Here is a 19,990-nt window from a genome sequence, read left to right on the forward strand (position 1 = left end):
TGAGATTGTGTCGGAGAATCAAAGTGTCTTTACGCCGGGGAGAGATTTTGGATAATATTCTGGTCGCTTTCGAAATGTTCATCATATGAAAAACTTGAGGAGCTCGGAGGGGTATATGGCGATCAAGCTGGACATGGCAAAGGCTTATGATAGGATTGAGTGGGAATTTCTGAGACGGGTTCTTGTGACGGTGGGGTTTGATGGGGGGTGGATACAACTGGTCATGGCATGCATATTCACGGTGACCTTCTCAGTTCTTATTAATGGGATTCCCTCGGAGGAGTTTTGACCGTCTAGAGGCCTAAGGCAGGGTAACCCGCTTTCTCCATATTTATTCATTATTTGTGCGGAAGATTTGTCTAATTTTTAAGGAGGGCTGTCAAGAATCATTCTTTACATGGTATTCGTGTTGCGAATAATGCCCAGTCTATCTCCAATCTCTTATTTGCGGATGATAGTATTTTCTTTGTCCGGGCAACTTTGGGGGAAGCGGAGGTGGTGAATAATATTTTGCGCGATTATGAGGCGGCTTCGGGACAACTTGTGAACCTCGATAAGACTACGGTTACCTTTAGTAAAGGAGTGTTGTAGGCCTGGAGAAGGTGTGTGGTCGAAAGGCTGGGTGTCGTTGAAGTGGATGAACAAACACGGTACTTGGGGCTACCTACTATCATTGGTCGCTCAAAAAAGGTAATTACTGATATTCTTCTTGATAAGCTATGCAGAAGGTTACAAGGATGGCGCGGGAAATTGTTGTCTACAGCGGGTAAGGAGGTTCTTATATATAAAGGCCGTGGCCAATTCACTCCCTACCTATGTGATGAGTGTGTTTAAAATCCCGGCGAACTTTTGTGACGAACTTAGATCAATGGTATCTCGCTTTTGGTGAGGCCATGGCGATGACAAGAAGGGTATGGCATGGGTGGCATGAAGGAAATTGACTCGGGCAAAGAGGGATGGGGGATTGGGCTTTCGTGATTTCCAACTGTTCAACCTTGCATTACTAGGTAAACAAGCATGGAGGCTGGTCTCGTATCCGGAAATTTTATGGGCTTGAATCATGAAGGCACGGTATTACTCACAGGGCGATTTTATGGGGGCTACTATGGGACATAACCCCATCTATACATGGAGGGGCATCTTGGAGGTGAGGGTGGTGCTTGAGAAAGGGTTGAGGATAAGGATAGGCGATGGAAGGGATACGTTGGTGTGGGGAGATGCTTGGATCCCGAAAACTCAGACGGGGAAGGTTATCTCTTCGTGTGGTACGAGTCACGAAAATATGAAGATGGCGGAGCTTATGCAACCGAATGGGGATGAGTGGGATATGGCAAAAATTAACAACTTATTCTTGCCATTTGAGAGGGAAAGAATCACTAATATTCGGATTAGTCCGAATGAATCAAATGACTTGTGGTATTGGGGGATGGAAAATGATGGCTTATATACGGTGAAATAATCGACATACATGATGTTGGTAGCCGGAGCGATTGATATGGCAGAAGTGTCGACATGGGAGAGGGAAAGGTGGTTGTGGAATAAGTTGTGGCAAGTTTCGGTTTAACCCCGTGTTAAGCTCTTCTTCTGACAGCTGTATAGTGAAGCACTAATAACTAAAGCAAACATCGCTGCTCAAATCGGAGGTGAGTCTTCTTGTTGTCCTTTTTGTCAAATTTATCATGAGTCGAGTCTTCATCGTTTTCATGAGTGTCGAGTTGCAGGTTGGGTTTGGGAGGGTTTAGGACTTTTAGGCGAGGATGAGGGTGTGTCGGATGGAGTTAGAGGGTGGATATAGATCCGGTGGAAGGAGATGGAGAAAACGGATTATGGTATGTTTATGATTGGATGTTGGGCTATTTGAGAGAATCAAAACAAGGTGATTTTTTAGGGAGCGGAGGTAGACCCCGAGAAGATTATTAAGAGGGTGCGTGAAGTGGCATGTGAGGATGCGGAGTGGAGGGCTGTTGCTGTGAATGACCGGGTAGAGATGGGGAGACGGGAAGGGGAAGGGGAAGGGGGAATCAATGGGTGGAAACCTGCGCCGGATGGCTTTGTGAAGGTGAATGTCGATGCAGGGGCGAAGGAGGGAGAAGGGGTTAGTATGGGGGAGGTGTGTAGGAATCGAAGTGGAGAGGTGGTTTGGGGTATGGCGGTGGTTCGTGAGCAGAGCTGGGATCCTCATAATGCGGAGGCGGTGGTAGTTCTAGACGGTCTTCAAGAAGCTGTAGAACATGGCATTTGAGATGTAGTTTTAGAAAGTGATTGCTTGCAGGTTATTGAGGCTTTGGAAGGAAGACGACATGGAAGAAGCGATTTTTCCTTAGTTATTGATGACATTCTTGCTTTATGTAGTTCTTTTAATTCGGTTATTTGGCGCATACAAGTAGAATTAATAACTGTGTGGCCCATTCTCTAGCTCATGTTTTTCCTAAAATTATTGGTAAGACGGTCTGGATGAACAATTTACCACCGATCGTAAACAATAGTTAGTAGCTTTTGATCTTTCTTTATTATATTGATACCCCTGTGGCCTGTGGGTGTTTTCCTAAAAAAGGGTTTTTTTTATCATAATATATGATATGGTGATATTATATGACATTATTATAATATATGATATTTAACATCTCAATTCTTGCTCTTATATTAGCGATTTTACATAAAATCATACGTTATAATATAATATGAACATCCAAAAATTACAATTTCCTAATACATTATGCACATCCAAAAATAAAAAAATGCTACAAATAATCATTTAAAAACATCAAATTATAGATTCCTCATCAAACTCATGTGTATTCCAGAATTTAACTTCAAGCTTCTTTCACAACCGTATTATATGGGGCCTCTCAATAACATTTTGAACAGGGCCTCCAAATATCATTGACCGCCTTTGAGGGAAGTGTAAGGTACGTCATAGTTACGTTGTTTATGGTGGTGGTTCGTTGCAAGTAGTGGTTCGAGGGGAGTGAATTGACCCACGATAAAATCCTACTTTGACTTACATCAACCCTCTATGCCCAAACTTACTTTAAACACCAATCTACCCCACAAAAAAACCACCATTGACCACCGTATTGACAACCGCTGGAAAACCTGTAATCTTACTTGTGCAATGAGTCCAAGAACACCTCAAACCGCTTCAATTGCTATTTCAAACGTCGACTAGAAGTCACCCCAGTGCAAGTGGTCAAACCATGTCGCGTTTGACAGAAAAAAAATTATTAAAGTTTATGAAACACAAACATCTTTTTAAAGGCTGTATTTGACGAAAAAAAAACCTTAAAATAATATTCATATATACGCTTATTTATGTCGACGTCTTAGGCGTCACCGGACCGAATCCGACCGACCACTTGCACAGTTGCACTTTATTCAAAGCCTTGTTGCACGTTTTTCACTAAAGGACCTAGGATCATTGTCCTATTTTCATGGCGTTGAACGAAGTTATCCCCACACCTCATGGCCTAAACCTGAATCAAACGAAATATCTTGCTGATCTCTTACAACGGCATAACATGCTTGATAATCGTGACGAGATACGTATTACTAATTACTAACAGAAATTGTTAGTATATACGACCATCTTACTATGACACTAAGGAAGATAAAGAATTAACAAGGGCAGCATTGACGTGTGTTCAAGTCCAAGTTAATAATGTAAAGATGTGAGATTAATTAGCGTTTAGTAATTTAATGGTAAATAATATTACATGATAATTAATCGCATGCTTAATTCAAAACCAATAGTCGATTAGAAGTTAGAAAATTCAAGAAACGACTAGTTGAACGGTGGGAGCTAGGGTTGTTCATCTCATTTTCGCGTCAGTATCTCACCTATCTAGTCAGGGGCGTCTTAAAATAAATGAAGATCCGGTGCAGCGAGAAAAAATGAGGCCCCAAATATGAATGCACAAGGGTACTATAATTTGATTTTTGTATTGAATGTAATCAATAAGGCCTATAAATTCGGTGTTAAAAACCAGAGGTCCGGTTACTCCGCCCGTGGTTACACGGGGTGTTAAACGCCCCTGTATCTGGTGTTTCATTTTTATTTGGTGGAGTATTCCTTTATCTCCGTCATTTTTATTTGTCCTTTTATATTATTAGTAATGAGTACTCCCTATTATTCTTAATAACCCTCTTCTTTTATGGAGAGCACGGGAATTAAGAGAGGACTGAGGAGAGTATATATGGTAAAATATTGTACTGGGGTAGGAGATTGAAGAGAGGGAAGATATTGTGGGATTAAAATAAGTATTGTTGTGGGGTAAGGTGATTAAAATAAGTATTATTGTTGGGTAAAGTGATTAAAATAAGATAAAGTATGCGTATTGTGGGGTATTGTTGTAGGGTGAGGTGATTAAAATAAGTATAGAAGTTTGCCAAATAAGGAAATAAGGAGAGTATTGTGAATAGACGAAAAAGGAAATAAAGAGAGTTATTTAGAATAGAAGGAACGAAGTATTTTAATTAAAGTTAAATAAATGTATAGGATCCACGGATCGAATATCGTGTTGCATGGACCCAATTATTCTTTCAATCACTTAACGGGTATATATTCTAGGCACATCTACTATCTATTTTTTTTAACATAACAATTAACAACCAGCTTCCAATAATTTCTAAGAGATGCTAAGAAAACAACATTAAAGACCAAAATATAACAACTAAAACAAGTGTAGAGTAGTGAAAAGTTGAGCACAAATGGAGGTTGATAAATCTACAAGTCCTAGAGTTAACAATGTTACAACTTCCAAAACTTCAGCAATTTCAGACAAGGCAAAGGCTCTGGCTCAAGCTGGTGTACCAGTCATTAGCCTCTGTGCCGGGGAGCCTGACTTCGATACCCCATCCGTCATTACTCAGGTATTTCATCTTGTGATGCGGTTTTACTCAAGAATTTGTATTTTATGTTTTACTCGTATAATGTATAACACGAGACATTTTCGTACAGGGAGGTGTAAAAGCAATAATGGAAGGTCGTACAAGGTACACAGCGAATGCTGGTACTCTACAACTACGGACTGCTATCTGTCACAAACTCAAAGGTAAATTGCAAAACTCCTTTGTTCAAATTTTATCAAAAATCGACACTAAATATTATGTTATTTTAAAAATAAATAAAATGATATTTCCGTATGGTTTTGTTGATGCAGAGGAGAATGAAATAGTTTATAGTACTGATGAGGTTTTAGTGAGTAATGGAGCAAAGCAGTCCATCTTTCAAGCCATGTTAGCGGTCTGTTCCCCTGGCGATGAGGTAACCATATACACAATCAATCAAAATATCACAGATTCTTTGTTAAGACCGTCCTAAGTTAAAATGACACTCTCAATTGATTAAAATAAGGCAAAAGTAAAAGGAAGCTAGATTATGATAAGTATTAACTTAAGACGGTTTTAAGCAATAATTTTATTACTCGGCCTGTTACATGAATTTTATTACTCAGACTGTATGGCCGTATGGGTATTACTCGGCCTGTTACATGAATTTTATTACTCAGACTGTATGGCCGTATGGGTATTACTCGGCGTGTTACATGAATTTTATTCTAAGGTCTGACTAAGCAAGATGATGTATCGAAATACAGGTCCTAATACCGGCACCATATTGGGTGAGTTACCCGGAAATGGCCAAGTTGGCGGATGCAACTCCTGTTATTCTTCCGTCTCAGATGTCCGATAACTTCTTATTAAAACCTGATGTTCTCAAGTCAAAGCTGAGTGCAAAGTCTAGGTTGTTGATTTTGTGCTCTCCTTCCAATCCTACCGGTTCTGTTTATCCTCGAGAGCTTCTCACTCAGATCGCTAAAATCGTTGCAAGCCATCCTCGACTCCTGGTACTACTACTACTACTTACTACTACTATTATTAGTAAAAATGTAAAAACATACCTCCCTCTATACGGGGCTTCCATAACATTTTACTCCCTCTGTCTCAGTCATTTGTTTATTTTTGATTTAATTATTCTTTACGAGTGTATTTTAATCATACAAATAAACAAATTTGTTTATTTTGTTTTAACGTGGAGGATTATAGGTATTGTCTGATGAAATTTATGAGCATATAATATATGCACCAGCGATGCATACTAGCTTTGCCTCATTACCGGACATGCGGGAAAGGACTTTGACGGTCAATGGCTTTTCCAAGGTAAAATATTATTAACAAAATTAATGACTGAATTTGTCTTACTAATTAAGTAGAGAAATTACGGTATACGACGGTTTATATATTTTACCAGTCGTAATAATATGTCCCTGTAACTCAAATGTGGCACACAATAACATTTTACCAAGCCATTAATAATTTTACGGTTTTTTCCCAAAAGCATGACTCTCGAACTTTCTTGTATATTCTGCATGACCCTCATTTTAAGTTTCTACATACTGACTTCTGTATTTACCTTTTTCCTTCCCAGAATACCCTTTACCAAAATTCCGTCATCACTCCGTTACTTATTTGACCAATCACCCATTTTTTTGTTATTTAATACACTAATCCCTCAAATTACTCTATAAACTAACTTTAATATCTAATTCCCAAAATCACCCATTATCACCAACTTCTTCCTAACTGCCGCCACATGCCCCGCCGGCGCCACCACCACGCCGACGCCACCATGTCGATGTTGCCAAACCAGTCCACAACCCACCAGTGCCGTCTGTTTCCTATTTCCCTCCCACCAATCCGTTAAACAAATAAAAGCAGCCACCATAAAAACCACCACCCTTATCAACCCTAAATCCCCAAATCAATTACAATCATCTTCAATCAACATTCATCAATGGTGAAGTGCGAGGTATCACCGGACCTTATTAATCGACTCCAAATCGCACTTCGCAAAGAATCCAACATTTCTTCCTTCAATCCCTCTGATCATCTCCCACCATCATCGTCACCGTTGACTCTTCAAGACGCCAATGTTGCCGTCTGATTATGGCGTGAAATCGATTATAAAGTTGATGTTTGCATATAAGAAGGGTCTAATGACATCCTATTTTGTTTTTGGTGGAGGTGGAGGATGATTATGATGGTGGGAGAAAAGTAAGAGGATGATGGTGGCTCGTATGGTGCTGGCCGGGCAGAACACAGGGATGCGCGCATGACCTCAGCCGGAGCTCCGGTGTCGACAACGATTGGTGGCCGTCGGTGGAGCTGGTGGAGAAAGGGTGATGTCGCCGCCTTTTTACTTTTTTTGGTGAGCTTTTTTTCAGATTGATTTTTTTTTTGAGTAGTATTGGTGGTGGTTGTTGTTGTTGAGTTGATGTTATTGTTGGCGGTTGGTGGTGGTTGTCGTTGGTGTGGGCAGTGGTGGTCGAAAATGATGGTGGTGGTGGGTGAAAGTGGAGACTTTTTGGGATGATTTTGAAGATGATGATTGAAGAAGATGATGGTTAAAATTACCTGAGCCATGTCAAGCAGGTAACCACATAGAGATTCTGAACTATTTATCAATCCGAACCCTTCAGCTTCAACACCATAGTAATAGCTGAAATCGAGAAATAGGTAGAATGCGCCCTACAACACAAATAATAACCTCTTATACTTGTAACATTTTTAAGACGTCATAAGCTTGTCACGCCTCACAAATGAGAATTTGTGTATTCAGAACTTGGTATGTACATGTTTGATTAAGGATAGACCTGACCAAAACAACCCGATCCGAAGTGACCCAAACTACATCACCCGAATGTGACCTGAAACCCGAAGTGACCCGACCCGACCCGAACATGACCCGAAAGCGACCCGATCCAAAACCACCAAACTCGAAAATGACCCGACAAAATATAACTCTAATTGAACCGAAAAGACTTGAAATAACAATCTCTCTATTATTCATTGACCCGAAATGACCCCCGACCCGAAACAACCCGACCCGCTTGACCCGGAACTGACCCGACAAACAAACCCGAAACACGAAATGACCCGTCCCGTCCCGAGTTAACCCGAAATCAATGACAAACCCGACCCGAACCCGACCCATTGGCCCGTTTTGCCACGTCTAGCTAAGGACGTACCTGAGCATTAGAGACCTTGACACCTTGTAAATCATTGAAAAATTGAACCAAGAAATCACGGCGTTCCTTGTAAGCAGTGACCATAGTTGCAACTACTCCTCCCCCAGCTTTGCCCATTCCTAATGCACTCTCTGCTGCACTTTGAGATATGCTATTCGCGCATGAGCTCAACTACAAGCAAATAGCGGTAAAGTCAGGATTTAAAGTTAGAGCGCACCTGTGCAGGTCAATACTACATTGTAGGCAACAAAACTCGAAAATCACAATACTATTAAAGTAGCCTCAAGATTATTATTCTTAAAAGTACCTGACTCTGAATTTTTGCACATGCCGTAACAAAGTGTTTAGGTCCTGCTAGATAGCCCAATCTCCAACCCGTCATAGCGAAGGCCTACAAGAATAATGTGTAAAACCGTTGTATGCTGAATAATAGTTAAAATTATCGGATATTTCCCATTGAGACTCGAAACTTTGGCGATTACACACAGTGCACTTCATTTTAAGTTTCTACATATGAGTGACTTGTGTTTTACCTTTTTCTTTCCCAAAATGCCCTTTACCAAATTCCGTCATCACTCCGTTAGTCCTCTCACTATTGACCCTTTATTTTTGTTAATTAATACACTAATAATACATAAAATCCTTATTAACCATCATCTTCTTCAATCATCATCTTCAAAATCATCCCAAAAAGTCTCCACTTTCACCCACCACCACCATCATTTTCGACCACCACTGCCCACACCAACGACAACCACCACCAACCGCCAACAATAACATCAACTCAACAACAACAACCACCACCAATACTACTCAAAAAAAAAATCAATCTGAAAAAAAGCTCACCAAAAAAAGTAAAAAGGCGGCGACATCACCCTTTCTCCACCAGCTCCACCGACGGCCACCAATCGTTGTCGACACCGGAGCTCCGGCTGAGGTCATGCGCGCATCCCTGTGTTCTGCCCGGCCAGCACCATACGAGCCACCATCATCCTCTTACTTTTCTCCCACCATCATAATCATCCTCCACCTCCACCAAAAACAAAATAGGATGTCATTAGACCCTTCTTATATGCAAACATCAACTTTATAATCGATTTCACGCCATAATCAGACGGCAACATTGGCGTCTTGAAGAGTCAACGGTGACGATGATGGTGGGAGATGATCAGAGGGATTGAAGGAAGAAATGTTGGATTCTTTGCGAAGTGCGATTTGGAGTCGATTAATAAGGTCCGGTGATACCTCGCACTTCACCATTGATGAATGTTGATTGAAGATGATTGTAATTGATTTGGGGATTTAGGGTTGATAAGGGTGGTGGTTTTTATGGTGGCTGCTTTTATTTGTTTAACGGATTGGTGGGAGGGAAATAGGAAACAGACGGCACTGGTGGGTTGTGGACTGGTTTGGCAACATCGACATGGTGGCGTCGGCGTGGTGGTGGCGCCGGCGGGGCATGTGGCGGCAGTTAGGAAGAAGTTGGTGATAATGGGTGATTTTGGGAATTAGATATTAAAGTTAGTTTATAGAGTAATTTGAGGGATTAGTGTATTAAATAACAAAAAAATGGGTGATTGGTCAAATAAGTAACGGAGTGATGACGGAATTTTGGTAAAGGGTATTCTGGGAAGGAAAAAGGTAAATACAGGGGTACCATATGTAGAAACTTAAAATGAGGGGTACCATGTGTAATACGGCAAAGTTCGAGGGTACCATGGGAAAAAACCGTTAATAATAATATATGGAAGATTTTGATTTTGATTTTGATTTTGATTATGATTTTGATTTTGGTGAAGGAGGGGCATTTCCAGAAATTCTTATGGCTCAGTATCCATTAGAGATGGGAAAGAAAAACTCGAAATCGGGTGCGAATATATTGGCATTGAGGGTTGATAGTGAGGGTAATGTTGGGTTTGATGCTGTAGTCAGACAGCAGGGTAATGCAACTAAGATTGTGTATTCTCAGCCTAAGGATTTAGAACCGGGGGTTACGAAAGACGGGTTTGATGAGACGGATGTTGACGAGGAGGACCGTCAGAGGGAGATTGAGAATACCATGGTAGCTACTAAAGCTGTTCTTGACGAGATTGTTAATGCTAATGTAACTCGGCCTGAAAACGTGTCGAAATTTGGGACCGACAAGGCATTCACAGGCACTTCAGAAAAAGACCCATTTGAGCTGGATCAGTTCATTCAGCCAATGATCGAAGTGAAGAAGAATGAGGAAAACATGGATAAGGTTGCTGATGGAGGTACAATGAGAGCATCTAAGAGAAGACGAATCAGTTTCCAAAGGTGAAACTAAGTCCTCCATTTTTCCTTCTGTTTTTTTTACGTTTGCTTAGCATTGAATTGGAGTTGATTGTATGATACTAATTGTAGCTTTGCAATGAAAACTGTTGTCTTTTTCATATTGTGTACAGCTGAAGCACTGTTTCTCTTCGGATTATATTAATTTCACAGTTGAGATTAACAATGCTGTGACATATTTTGCGTTTAGCTGTCTTAGTAACAAACTAAACCAGTAATCTCATAAGAAACAAACAGAAACAATCTACAGAAATCGAGTCCATCATCACTTTTATTCGCATTCAGTCGTCTTTTGCTCAATTGTTGCTTCAAATTAGTGACATTCGGTAAAAAAAAAAAAAAAATCGCTAAATGTTCGGAATCTCAAATCAGCGGAGGGAGACAAGTAAGCAGCGACTCGCAATAATCTGACATATGAACGATGTTGAAATAGAACGAAACGTCTTACAAAATGTCTGTACTTTCTCTCTAATGTTCACTTGTAATCTTAAAATTGTCTCTCCTTTCTCTTAGACATTGGCAGCACCAGCCCACAAGCGTGAAAATAATGTTGACGGGATTTGATCACGGGTCCCGAGTACCACCCCTCATGACTTACCAGCTAAGCTAGCTAACATCTGCCATGATCGGCCTTGCCATGTAATCTTTTACGGAGTATTAATAATTACACAAGCATTTCAGTGCACCATTTCGAATTCTGACAGGTAAGCAACATTATTATATTTTTTTTGATGTCGGAGGGAGAGAATTCAAACACGAGAAACTATTAACAGTACTTAAGTCTAGACATCGACCTCGTTGAAACGAGTAAGCAATATAGTGAAGTCAGTAATAGTGCACTTGGTTAATTCCTACAGAGTGGTCATCTGGTTGCCTATGAAATTCGAAGCATGCCAGTTACAACAGCAGTTCTTCAAAATTGAAACAAATAATGTTACAATCCTCTCAGCATTGTCACCAAACAAATAATACGCCGTATATCTCAAAAAAGACGGTGCCTATGTCATGCTCATGGCATCGAGACTTAACACGAGCTCACATAATAAAGTTAATTAAGAATGTTACAAAACCGTGTGTTACAAGATCGAACTTTTAATTAACATCTCCAGGAAATGAAGATGAAAATAATTTATCACAAGCTAACAGAGAACAATGACGAACCAATTACTTGCATCACACGCTACCAAATGAACATAATCTTTTGGTACCTCAATTTTGAAAGATCTGCAAGTTTGCCCTCAAATACACCATTTATCTGGAACTTCTTCATTTTGAGGATTTCAGTCGAGGTTAACGCTTTTAATGATCAGCTCTATTTAGGCGAAAACTTGAGAGTCAATTTGCTGGATGTTTGGGAAGATTTCTCTCAAAGTAGCAGTGTAGGATGGCGATTTTGCCTGAGAAATAGTAAGACGAAGATCAGTAAAGCAATCAGTGCTATCACTAAATGGCACAAATAACCTTGAACAGAGGTTCTAAATGTAACGTTGAATATCAAATGGGTCCGTAATTCATAGCTAACCCTAGCAAATACCCACTTGTGGCGGACCTAGAAAAAAAAAAAAAAAAAAAAAAGACGCAGAAAAAAAAGAAAAAAAATTCTAGTGCCCTGGGTCCCATAACATAGATCCGTCCCATGGTCCTCACAGGTTCACTTGATAACAATTTATAGTACATAATTCCTTCCTAATACAGAAATACTCAACCTTCAAGAATGCATAGTTTTACTTTTCAACAGAAAACCATCTCTAAGGAAGCAAGGATTGAAGACAAAGCAAATGTAATGTACATGAGAATGCGGCAGGAAAAAAAAAAGTTGTGACAACTAATTTAACTGACTATAAAAGGGATCTGATTGATGTATAATTCCACGGCGTATTCGACTGCCACACAAGAAGAAGTTTATATAGTCGTGAGTTCTATCTAATAGCCTTTGACCCTCTCACAAAAACTTGTACTTCTTCGACTACTTTGAGGTTTTACAAAAACAATTGCAGGACTCCTGGTAGTCCCGAAAGAAAGAACACAATAGATCTGAAACTACAAGGAAAGTTTTCAAGAGATGTTTAAAACTCATTGGCATCTAGTCTAACAATTTGGAGCCTCAAATCACTAGCCAGTAGCCTCTTTCTCACCATGCAAAAAGATATCCATGCGTGAAAACAAGAGCGATTTAATAGGCCTGAATGCACTATGCAGCAAAGTTCTACCATCCAAAAGTACAAACCAATACGCGTAAAGATAAAGAGCACTTACACATGGGTTATGCTCCAGATAGAGAGTGGTAAGCTTCTCCCTTGAGCCAGAAACCTTCTCAGCCATACTCTCAAGAGAAGCAATTTGGTTATCATTAAGCCACAGATCTTCCAATCTAAAAAAGGTCAGAAAACAGATAACGACAACACAATTAACCAAAAGATGCAGATGCAATGTGATTGAAGGTATTGGTTATTTGGTTATATGCCAGCATCATACCTTGTCAGTTTCTCAATATCATCAATTGAAGTCAGCTTATTTGATGACACATCCAAGACACGGAGATTTACCAATCCTGATAGCCCTTCCATTTTTGAAATGCCGTTGTGGCTCAGGTAAAGTTCTTCAAGGGCCACGCATTCCTGCAATTTTGGAGCCAATAATACAGGTTCTATCACAAAGAACAATAGCCTCAGAATAAAACGCATCGACTGTACAACCACATACCTCAAATCCTTTCATACATGTCAATCGATTGCTCTGCAAACTTAATTTCTTAATGCATTGCAAGCCACATAAGTTCACAGTTTTAATTCGATTACGACCAAGCCACAACTCTTGCAAGTTAACTAAGGTTTCCAGGTTCTCCATCACCTGAAATAGGGACAGTAAATAAATAAAATATTTCAGAAGAATTCATTTAAGTATTTAACCATGAAGGAAGAAGGGAGGGGTGATTTCAATATCATAGCAACAGGTAATCTTTTAATCTGCAAGTGGACCAGAATACAAACCCGTAGCTTATTGGAACCAAGTTCAAGAATTTGCAGCTCATGAAGATGCTCAATTTCTTCTATTTTGGTGATTTCATTTTTGGACACATATAGCTCTTTAAGCTTGTTGCAGAGTTTTGACAATCCACTTGCAGATGATATCTCATTAAAAGATACATCAAATACAAAAAGACTCTTGAATATGCTGACATCGGGGATATTTGCTAGCTTATTATCTCTTAGTATCAGCTCCTGCAGATAAATACACAGTACACACCATTTGTCTCAATAGGTAATGTTAAATAGACTCACATATCTCAGGTAATTTTATAGACAGAATCACACAAAAATGACATGTCAAGAGACGTGGCATATGTATGGTAAGCACTATTATGGTAGTCACATAGTGTGCGTGTACAGTGTGTGGCTCACATACTAGTATAGTAGTATGTGTAGTATCAAGTCCGTGTCTTTGCAATCTCCACCTTCTCCATTATAAACACAACACACACAAAAGCTAAAAGACCATGGGATTCACTATATGTGCAAAGATGTGTACATATTCGGTATTCCTATATATTATGCTTCCTCACATAGGTAATGTAATTCTTAGTTATGTATAAATCTGAAAACCAGCGACTTGTCTAGGCTCAAAATCAAGAGGTGCAGAAAGAAGGACACGTAGAGAATAAACACCCAAGAGTTCATGCAGAAGGTCATTAAGTTTCATTCTTTTAAAATTTTTGTAGAGGGGGATTCCAAGTTGCCAACGAGTCTCGTAGAAGACAGGGTGAAATTAGCAAAGGAAAACTTCAAAGATGATATTATGCCTTGCTCTCTGTAGTCTTGTAATCAGTGCTTGAAAGGCCTCCAATGTTATTTTATAATTGGTGGTCTATATTCTCCTTCACAATAACCCAGCTAAAAAAGAAGATATTAATGTATCAAAAGGGATCTTCTACTGCAGGGCAATGAGCCAAACACGTCGTCTCCTTTTACCTATGTTGCTCACACTCAGCTATGGATGTTGGATACAGGATTACAGGTCCAATTTTTAGTACAGACTTGCCATGGCTCCAATGGCTTGAATTTTGAATAAAGTCCTTTGAGATGACAACACACATGGATACTATGTGATGGGACGTGTCTTTGAAACAAAACGAAAAAAAATAATCATAAATTTGAATCATTTAGAGATTTTAAACGACATAGAAAGATGTTCTAGAAGTTTCACGTACTAGTCTCTTCGTTTAATGCTAGATGGCATGTTAGTATTTACCCTTTCCCTAATGCTCTCAAAACCACTTGATAAGCCATTAAATATGTTGACATATCATCGTTCTAAATCAACTTAAATAATGACCATATTCATGTGCGTAACCTATAGCCAACAAGCTCCTATGCCCTATAATTTCATTAATGCAAGTAACGCAAATCGATTCAAGGCGATTCTATCTATCATGTCGTTCACCTGAATTCTATATATATCTGATACTCAACAAGAGCGTATCACCATTCAAATATGGAACACAAAAGCGTGTTACTGTGCATATATGGTATATATTCACAACAAATTAGGCAACCTTGCCGAAACCTACCACACAAACAAAGATATAACAAATGAGCAAAACATTCACAAAAAACAACATTCAAGCGCGTAATTAAACAAAAGGAAGCGATATCAAAACCACACTTTATACAAAACATACACACACACACACATAAACACCTCCAGCTCAATAATAATCAACAGCATCACATCAAACACTACATGTTCACACCAAAAAATAAATAAATAAAATCAATAACAGCATTTTAACACTTAATTAAAAAAACATTTATACAAAAACACACAAGAAACACCTCCTTATCAATAATCATCAACAAAATCACATACAAGACTACAAATTTACGCGAAAAAAACAAAAAGAAATAAAAGTGAAAATCGATAACAAACAGTTTAACACGAAATTAAACAACAATTATACAGAAACATAAACACTTCCTGAACAACAATCATCAACAATATCGCAACAAACACAATAAATTCTACCAAAAAGAAACAAAACAAATCAATAACCACATTTTAACTCGTAATTAAACAAGATTCATACAAAAAACATACATAAACACCTCCAGATCATCAATCATCGATTATAACACATCAAATCACTACAAATTCACAACATTTTATCACGAAATTAACAACATTATACCAAAAACATACTGAAACTTCTCCAAATCAACAATCATTAACAAAATCACATAAAACAATGTAAATTTACACACACAAAAAAATAAGCCTAAATCAACAACAATACCTCAAGGCCAGAAAGATTATCCCAATGACAAAGCGGTTCAACACCGGAATCATCGAACAAATTTTGACGAAGAGAAAGCTTCTTCAATTGCGTTAGAAGACTAATTCGTTGATCCAATTTTGAGAGACGATTCGCGGTTAAGTCTAACTCAGTGAGACTCGACGGCAGCTCGACCGAGTCAAGGTCGTGTAGCTGATAACTCGTTAGATCGAGCGCTGTGACAACCACCGAGGCGTCGTCGTTTTGCGGTGGTTGTTGTTCTAGGGTTTTCTCGCCGGTTTCCATGGATGTTCGATGGTTTGATGTTGAAAGTTGGAATTCGATTGGTGTCTTTTACTTGTTCTTTTTCCTCTTTTTTCAAAGGGGTAAAGTAGTCTTTTTGCGCCCGTAAAAATAATGTAATCGGAAAATTCGTACGGTACCCCGTATAACCGTGACATTTTGCACGAAATACTCAATTTTTTTACGATTTCGAAAACAGATGATTAATTTTTAAAAATAGATCATTTTTCCGAGAACTATGACTTAACAAAAAATTGTCGTATTTTTCCGTATGTTAAAGTTTTTGTATGTCAAATTTTTTTTTATACTTTCTTTTTTCATAGAGGAATTATGTTTTTTATAATAGTCATGTTGGATTTATAGTAACCAAATGTGTTTGGTGTGGTGGTTGTTCACCTCATCCCTTAACCATGAGGTTAGGGGTTCGATCCCTGCCCATGGAAATGGAGCAAACTCTTTGGCCAGCCGTTTACCTCTTCGTGAGAGCACGCGCGGCGAGGGGATTATACACTGTTGTCGACGGTGGACACCCCGGTTTACACCAAAAAATGATTATACACTATTGTCGACGGTGGACACCCCGGTTTACACCAAAAAATGTTGGATTTATAGTAACAGCGGATTAATTAAATATGTACATAATTTAATTTAAAAGGTTATTTATTTACATAATTAGAAGGTAGCATGATATATTGATATTACAACTAATGTAAAATAGTTAAAGTAAAAGTTTATTTATATTTTGAAGAAGATCCGGTTCGCAAAGCAATCATCGGTATGATCTCCCCGACTACCACCATCATCATCTATTCACTAACTATGTTGTCATCATCTTTCCCTCGACTCATCAAAAGTCGGATTAACTTCAAAAGTAATTAAAAGGAATTTATTTGGTGATAAATTTCATTTCTTTTCTTTCTATATTTCCTCCGCAAGCCCTTTAGTTGTGTGCATAAATTTCGCACCATAGATGTTGTTAGAATGTGATTTGAACCATATATTAAATTTAAATGGAGAGGATGTTCTCGGTAATATTAGTTTACTCTTGAAGAACAAATGAGTTACTTTCGAAGGTTGATTTTATACCCAAAAGGCAATAATCTCACCCTAAACATGCTCGAAAGGTGGTGGTGGTGGTGGTAGTGGTGGTGATAGTAGTAGAGTGGCGTTTGGCAAGTTTTGGTGTTATCTAAAAATGGATATGAAAGGTTGGTCTCTCAATAATTTAGTAAGAGACTGTCTCTCACAAGTTTTGGTATTGTCTAAAAATAAGATTGATTATAAAACGCAAATCGATTAATCTTTTAGTCATAAATAAAAGTTATTGAATCAACCCTTCAAAAAAAAAAGTTATTGAATCAAGGTATTTAGGTATGTATACGACTATTAGTTACTCATACTCATACCAACTTAATGTTAAGTCGCCCTCAACAAGTTCTTCTATACAACTACTAAGTGAGTGAATTTGAAAGACCAAATAATCTAAGCCAGACAAATAGTCCTACATTCAACATACAAGTAGTCCTATGATAATGAGAGGTATCATATTATTAATATAGACCCGAGTTATCCCGACTCTCCAACACGGGTACCGTGTCTGATATGCGTCGGATACGGCTATTATATGCAAATTTTTCAATTTTTCGTTTAAAGTGAAGTGTTGAAGTGTCGTATCATGATTCATGTTGGATACCGGATATGATAGGTGTCGGACACGCAACACATCAGCTAAGTGAAATGTCGGAGTAACATATATAGATATAGACATATCATGAAACATTATTATTCTTCTATGACGAGTTGAACAATTAAATTAAGATGGTGACTAAACTGAGGGAGAATGTATTTAATGAATTCTCTTGGGGTAGGTAAAGGTTATTACAAGGCAAGTTGTATGATTAACATATGGAGTATTTATATATGGAATATTAATGTTGTGATGGTAATGTCTTAACGTACTACACACGACGCATTTGGATCAAGTACGTAATTCAACAACATTACTAGATAGGCCACAAATGTCGACCTACTACTACAAGTTTTAGTTACCCGTACTCCGGTCATGATCATATTAAGCTCCACATCGCGTAACCAGATTGGTTTACGGTGCAAATCAATTAATCGTCTTTTGCTCGTAAGAATTATCGAAATTAAAAACGAGGTACACGTACTAGGGGTTTGAGACTTTCGTCGACATAAAAACCGTATGTTTTTGTAGCTCTCTTTACATCAGATTTTAAATGAATAGTAGATGGTGAAGTAATTGGAAACGACAATATGCAAGTCGTGATTATCTACCAGATAATCGTCATTATTGAGATGCTTAACATAAGATGAAGTTATAATACGAATATGCAACTGTCATATTCGAGTTTATAAACTATTGCATTTTTAAAATGGAGCTCTAAACGAACGAGTTATACATAAACTAGTCAAAAAGTTAATTTACGGCTTATTTAATCTCTTTGAATTTATATTGGAAGTTTTAATTTTAAAATTAGTTATTCATCTCTAGCAATACTACTAAGTTGATTATAAGCTAGTTTAGATCCCGCGCAGTAAATGTGCGGTATTTATACACTTAGTAATATAGATCCCGTGTAATATATGCACAGTATTTAGGGGGTGTTTGGTTCAACTCATAAATGTATTAGGTATGAGTTTGGAATGAGTCAAACTCATACCAAGTGTTTGTTTGGCAAAAATAGGGGTTTCATACACATACCTCAAACCCATGAGGTATGAGTTTCTCATACCCAAGGGGGGAGGTGGGTATGAGATTGATACCCATGGGTATCAAGTAATAAAACCAAAAAACATGAAAAAAACTTAAATGCAACATTTAAAATGAATTTTTTTTTACATTTATTTGATTAACTCTTCATTTTCATGATTTTTTAGTATCAAAAATAATTATTTTTAATGTTGTATTTTAGATTTTTTTAACTTTGATGAAGTTCGATCCCATTCCACCCGAAATTGAAACAAACACATGTATGGTATGAGGAATCAAGTTCCAAACCCATACCACCCGGGTATGATTCCTGATTCCAAACCCATACCCACGCGCGTACCAAACACCCCCTTATAGAGTTTTATTTTGTAGTGTATTATTTATAGAATTTAAATCGACAATTCACTTATTTTCCATGTGTCTCTTTAATGTATTTTTATTGGAGAAATAAATAAAAATTTAGATCGTAAGAAGTAGTAAAATGAGTATTTTTTTTTTTGTTTTTTTTTTTTTTACCGAGAAATTAATGATATTAATTTATAAATATTAATTTTTTTTAGCTGCAAATTTTTATTATAAAAAGTCAATAATTTTATCTTTAAGTTCTTTAAAAAAAGAATTTTCTTATCCTAAAAAGATCGGAGATAATTTTGTTCAGAATGCGAAATATTAAATGATATAAATATTTAAATACAAAAGATTGTGTCCATTTATAACTTATCATGTTCACACCTATATTATATGTTAAAAATACCACGCACTATTCTAGGAAACATCTTTTAGGCAGGAAAAGTGGGAGTTTCACATATTCATTTAAATAGAGGATTTAATTGACCTAGTCTTGTATAAAACGATTTTACAGTTATACTTATAAAACGGATCAAAACACAACTCTACACTAATACAGATATAGGGTATAACAACGGTTAAAGACCGTTGTTATATAAAAAAGCTGACGTTGTTAAAGCATCCGTTGTTAAAGGTTTTATAAACGATTGATTTTTTAAGAAACCCGTTGTGAAAACTATTAACAACGGTTAAAAACCGTTGTCGTTACGAGTCATTCGTTGTGGAAAGTGTGACTAATTTTTGGTGGGAAAGTTATAACAACAGTTACAATAGAAAAAACCATTGTTATAACTAAAGACAACGAGTTTTTTTTAAATAACCGTTGTTATTGTTTAAAAAAAAAATACAAAGCATTACTGCCAAAATCCCTCTTGCATCAATTAATTATATATTACTAGATGCATTATTACTGCCAAAATCCCTGCATGAAATGACACAATATATGGAGTGCGAAGGGTTATAAGATTTGAAGCAAAGATATATGGCACAACTTTCTAA

At 37.7% G+C, this 19,990-nt stretch overlaps 4 protein-coding genes across 4 annotated transcripts; 2 read left to right on the forward strand and 2 right to left on the reverse strand.

Moving 5' to 3' along the window:
• Positions 1-1,288: 1,288 nt before the first annotated feature.
• Positions 1,289-2,242, forward strand: LOC141595716 (uncharacterized). Its single transcript, XM_074415681.1, has 2 exons — positions 1,289-1,450; positions 1,889-2,242. Exons 1-2 carry the CDS (start codon positions 1,289-1,291, stop codon positions 2,240-2,242), a joined length of 516 nt encoding a protein of 171 aa, XP_074271782.1.
• A 2,371-nt stretch (positions 2,243-4,613) lies between these two features.
• Positions 4,614-6,324, forward strand: LOC141595852 (bifunctional aspartate aminotransferase and glutamate/aspartate-prephenate aminotransferase). Its single transcript, XM_074415804.1, has 5 exons — positions 4,614-4,869; positions 4,958-5,051; positions 5,160-5,263; positions 5,595-5,843; positions 6,043-6,324. Exons 1-5 carry the CDS (start codon positions 4,708-4,710, stop codon positions 6,169-6,171), a joined length of 738 nt encoding a protein of 245 aa, XP_074271905.1. The 5' UTR covers positions 4,614-4,707; the 3' UTR covers positions 6,172-6,324.
• An 81-nt stretch (positions 6,325-6,405) lies between these two features.
• LOC141595853 (uncharacterized) lies at positions 6,406-8,475 on the reverse strand. Its single transcript, XM_074415805.1, has 3 exons — positions 8,332-8,475; positions 8,025-8,195; positions 6,406-7,524 (listed from the first exon to the last, which is right to left on the reverse strand). The coding sequence occupies exons 1-3, from the start codon at positions 8,404-8,406 to the stop codon at positions 6,958-6,960; spliced, it is 813 nt and encodes a 270-aa protein (XP_074271906.1). The 5' UTR covers positions 8,407-8,475; the 3' UTR covers positions 6,406-6,957.
• Positions 8,476-11,237: 2,762 nt separating this feature from the next.
• LOC141597274 (protein phosphatase 1 regulatory inhibitor subunit PPP1R7 homolog) lies at positions 11,238-16,024 on the reverse strand. The gene is made up of 6 exons (XM_074417660.1): positions 15,628-16,024; positions 13,328-13,558; positions 13,041-13,187; positions 12,813-12,955; positions 12,594-12,708; positions 11,238-11,734 (listed from the first exon to the last, which is right to left on the reverse strand). The coding sequence occupies exons 1-6, from the start codon at positions 15,910-15,912 to the stop codon at positions 11,654-11,656; spliced, it is 1,002 nt and encodes a 333-aa protein (XP_074273761.1). The 5' UTR covers positions 15,913-16,024; the 3' UTR covers positions 11,238-11,653.
• Positions 16,025-19,990: the final 3,966 nt, after the last annotated feature.

This window comes from Silene latifolia, chromosome 8 (assembly GCF_048544455.1).
Source record: "Silene latifolia isolate original U9 population chromosome 8, ASM4854445v1, whole genome shotgun sequence".
Taxonomy (NCBI): Eukaryota; Viridiplantae; Streptophyta; class Magnoliopsida; order Caryophyllales; family Caryophyllaceae; genus Silene; species Silene latifolia.